We start from the raw sequence: 4,130 nt of genomic DNA on the forward strand, positions 1-4,130 counted from the left end.
TCAATGAAGAAGATGGGACTTTAACTGTTACAATGCCTAAGAAAATTAAGGGGATTACGGGTTTGAAGATCGAGGAAGAAGAGGAAGAGGAAGAAGAAAAAACAGAGCCAATAGTAGAAGAGAAAACAGAACCAGAAGAAGAAATCAAAGAAGAGCCAAAACCTGAGGTAGAAGAAGAAGAAGTAGAGCCACAGAGAGAAGTGGAAGAAGACAAGATTGAAGAAGAGGTTGTTGAGGAAGAAACAAGGGATCATGATGAGGAAAAGAAAGAAGAAGTCGAAGATAAACCAAGAAAGAAGAGAAGAAAAAAGTTTCGTTTACCATGTTTTGCAGGATCCACTCTGCTTATGTCTATTATTGTTTTCATTATTCAATTGATTCAGTCCAGAAAAAAATGAGATCACTCCTTAGGTTTTTAGGGTTTGGGTTCTTGCTGATTTTCCAAGGATAGAACCCATTTTATTCTTATTATTTGTTTTTGTAAGAAAAGAAACAATCTGACTTTATGTAATGTGAGTTTTGTGTTATACTATTGGTCCTCAGATAGATAAAAACAAAAATATTGAATCCAAAAATATTTAATTACCTGTTCAGTATATGCTTGCTTGTAGACCAAAAACGATATGCAAAACTTTGATTAAGGTGAAGTAATTTGATGAATTGGTTACTTCTATTTCAAGGCAACAAAAGAGGAAAGGCGTTGACTATTTGATCATCTTCAAGTCCTAAAGAGGAAGTAACGAATATCTTAGCCCTTTACTCTTTTAGTGGGGAACATCGGAGCCATCAGACAAATCAAAACCTTAGAACTCACTAAAAAAAAAAACACGAGAACAGAGAGAAAGAAGTTAAACAATGGAGCTCGAATTGGGATTAAAGGCCACGAGAACGAGAGAGGATGTATCGTCTTCGGTTGATTTCCGCTTCTCCAAAGACCCGTTTGGTCCTCTGGTTCTTACTCGAGAAACCGATTCAAGGTTCATCATCATCATTCACATCAAAGGTCAATACTAAATATCACTTCTCTTGAATTCTCTTGTCTCTTTGTTTTTGCTTACGTGCTCGAAAGACTTTTAATTTCGATGGAATTGATTTAGGGTTTAGTGTTCTAATGATTGTTGAGATTCAAAATAATTTTGGGGGCAGGATTCAAAAAGGAAGGAATTGAAATAGATATAAACAAAGAAGGGGATCGGATTACTATAGAAGGGAGGAAGCCTGTGGAAGAAATGGTTATGATTAGATGGATGGCGTGGAGACAAGAAGTTGAATTTAGGGTTTTTAAGAAGGTTTTTAGGATTCCTGATACTGTGGTTTTAGACGAGATTAAAGCTAGGTTTGATGATGATGATGCCACTCTTACGATCACTATGCCGAAAAGAGTAAAGGGGATTCCTGGATTTAATATTGAGGAGGAAGAAGAAGAAAGAGTGGACAAGGGAGAAGTTGAAGAGCAGAGTACAGTAAGGGAAGAATCTGATGCACACTCTGAGAAATTTGAGACAGAGATTCAGAGAGACGAAGAGTTTGGAGAAAAAGAGACTCAGGTTTTGGGAGAGCAGCAAAATGATGAGGAAGAAACTGGGGATGATTACTTAGAGAAGAGTCACCAGTTTGATGAACAAGACAAGATTCTGGAACATATAGAAGACGAAAAACAATTGGCTGAGAGTAATGAGGACAGTAGCTTAAGAAAGCCTTTAGACATTGAAGGACAAGGACATGAGCAGACAAGACATGACGAACAAGATAAAAAACAGAAACGGGTCGACGAAGCAGAGAGTAAAAGTGATGATTTTGGATCCACAACATTTGAAGAGATTGACGAACAAGAACCTGATCATGAGCAGCTGGATAGAACAAGTAAAAGTGGAGCAAAAGAAAAGAAAACGACTGACGGCGACGATGATGGCTTGAGCAAGGATCAAGGGATTCAAGAAAAGCGGGAGAGATGCAATGACAACCGCAAGATTCAAGATATCGTACAAGGCAAAGGAGAGGAGGATAAGAAGAAAATTGTAAAGAAGCAGAAAATTGCAAAGAAGGAGATAAATAATGGAGACGCCAAAGAAAAAATTGATGCAAAAATGGGTGAAGTATTGGCATCAAATTTTGCAGATACTGCGATGAAAACTGAAGATCTTGAATCAGATGAGGAGCTAGACAAGATAGAAAAGTTGGTTGAGAAGAAGGAAAACGCTAAGGTTGGAGCACAAAGTGAAGACATTAGCTTAACAAGGCCTACAGACTTTGAAGGAAGAGATTTTCATGAGCAGACAAGACATGAGGAACAAGAAAATAGCCAACACTCTGAGACTGAGATTCAGAGAGAAGAAGAATTTGGAGAAAGAGAGAGTCAAGTTTTGGGAGAGGAACAAAAGGATATAGAAGAAACTGATGATGATAATTTGGACAAGATTAACCAGATTGAGGAACAAGAAGAAGAAAAAATCGTTGCTGAGTCAAATAAAGAGAATGAGGACAGTAGCTTGAGAAAGCTCCCAGATATTCAAGAACGAGATTCTCATGAACAGACAAGACATGAGGAACAAGAACGAGTAGTGGAGCAGCAAGATTCACAAGCAGAGACTAATAGTAATAATTTTGGATGCAGAGCTTTTGAAGATCAGGTTGGTGAACAAAAACCTCATGTAACTAAAAGTAGAGAAATGGAAAAGGAAAAGATTGAAGATGATGATGTTGGCTTGAGAAAGGTTCAAGAGATTGAAGAACCAGAGATACACAATGAAGAAAGCAATAAAGTGGAAGGGGAAGCAAGTGGTGACGAGAGGAATAAAACTGCAAAGATGGACATAAAAAATAGGGATGCAAAAGAAAAGGTTGATGGGAAAATGGGAGAAGGATTCAGACCAAACATTGATAGAACACAATTAGTTGCAGAAAATGACATTGGAGAAACTGAGACAAAAACTGATGAGTTTGAATCTGATAAACTAAAAGCAGATGAGGTACACAAGATACATGAACTGGTTGAGAAGAAAGAAGATGAAGGGGAAAATGCTAATCTCAGAGGAAAAAGTAAAGACATCAGCTTAAAGCTTCAAGAGAATGAAGAACAACAGTCTAAGGGACAGAAACGACAAGACAAACAAGAAATGATAGAAGAATTGGTGGAAGAGAAAACACCAAAAGCAGAGCCAAATACAGGGAATGATATTCCGAAACCAGTCCAGGCGAAGACAAGTGATAAAGAAAAGGAGGAGACAAAAAGTGTAAAGATGGAGATAAAAACTGGGGATGCCAAAGAAGAAGTTGATGCAAAAATGGGCGGAGGATTTGCACCAAACATTGCAGAAACTGCGACAAAATTTGAGTTTGAATCTGAAAAACTAGATTCAGATGAGGTAGACAAGATACAGAAACTGGTTCTGAAGACAGAGGATGAAGAGGGAAATGATAAGGTTGGAACACAAGGTGAAGACATCAGCTCAAGAAAGCTTCAAGAGATAAAACAAGAGTTGAATGAACCAGCAAGATCTAAGAAAGAAAGCAAGACGCAGGAACTGGTGCAAAACAAAAGAAATGATGAAGAAATTGCAGAAACAGAAACAAGTGAGCAAGAGTCAAATAGACCAAAAATAATCAGGGAACAAGAAAAGATCCAACAACAACTGGCTGAAGAGAAGAATAAATTTTCAAAAAATGGAAAAGTCAAGGAGAAAGAGGAAATTGCAGAGAAGAAAACAGAATTTTGTGATGATGATGATGGTGATGATATTTCAAGAAAATTTCGAGAGGTTGAACAACAAGATTCAGATGCAATGAAGGGCCAAGAAGAAAAAGACATGATTCAAGAATCAGCACTTGAAGAAAAAGTGAGTGATGGAGGCAAAGGAATCGTTGCAGTGTTGGATACAAAAGCTGAGAATGATAAGTCTAAAAAAGTTCAAGAGATTGACCAACAACAGTTGCATGAAGAAGATAGATGTGGAAAACAATTCCAGAAACTCATAGTAGGTGAAGTAAGTGGTCGCGGAGAAGTTGATGATATGAAAATAACAGAAGAAGAGAAAGGAATCAGGGATAGCTCGAGAAAAGGCCAAGAGACTGCAAAAACAGATTCAGAACTCCACAACAACAGAGAAGTTTGTCGAAGTGAAGAGAAGAAG

The 4,130-nt window shown here is 37.7% G+C and overlaps 2 protein-coding genes across 2 annotated transcripts; both read left to right on the forward strand.

Moving 5' to 3' along the window:
• LOC109129537 (gelsolin-related protein of 125 kDa-like) lies at nucleotides 3-403 on the forward strand (the record flags this gene model as incomplete). The annotated part of the gene is made up of 1 exon (XM_019237817.1): nucleotides 3-403. A coding segment is annotated over one exon (396 nt), but the record flags the coding sequence as incomplete, so codon positions are not given.
• Nucleotides 763-4,130, forward strand: LOC104753884 (trichohyalin-like; the record flags this gene model as incomplete). Its single annotated transcript, XM_019237818.1, has 2 exons — nucleotides 763-1,003; nucleotides 1,147-4,130. Coding segments are annotated over exons 1-2 (3,132 nt in total), but the record flags the coding sequence as incomplete, so codon positions are not given.

The sequence above is a fragment of the Camelina sativa genome, chromosome 16 (genome assembly GCF_000633955.1).
Source record: "Camelina sativa cultivar DH55 chromosome 16, Cs, whole genome shotgun sequence".
Taxonomy (NCBI): domain Eukaryota; kingdom Viridiplantae; phylum Streptophyta; class Magnoliopsida; order Brassicales; family Brassicaceae; genus Camelina; species Camelina sativa.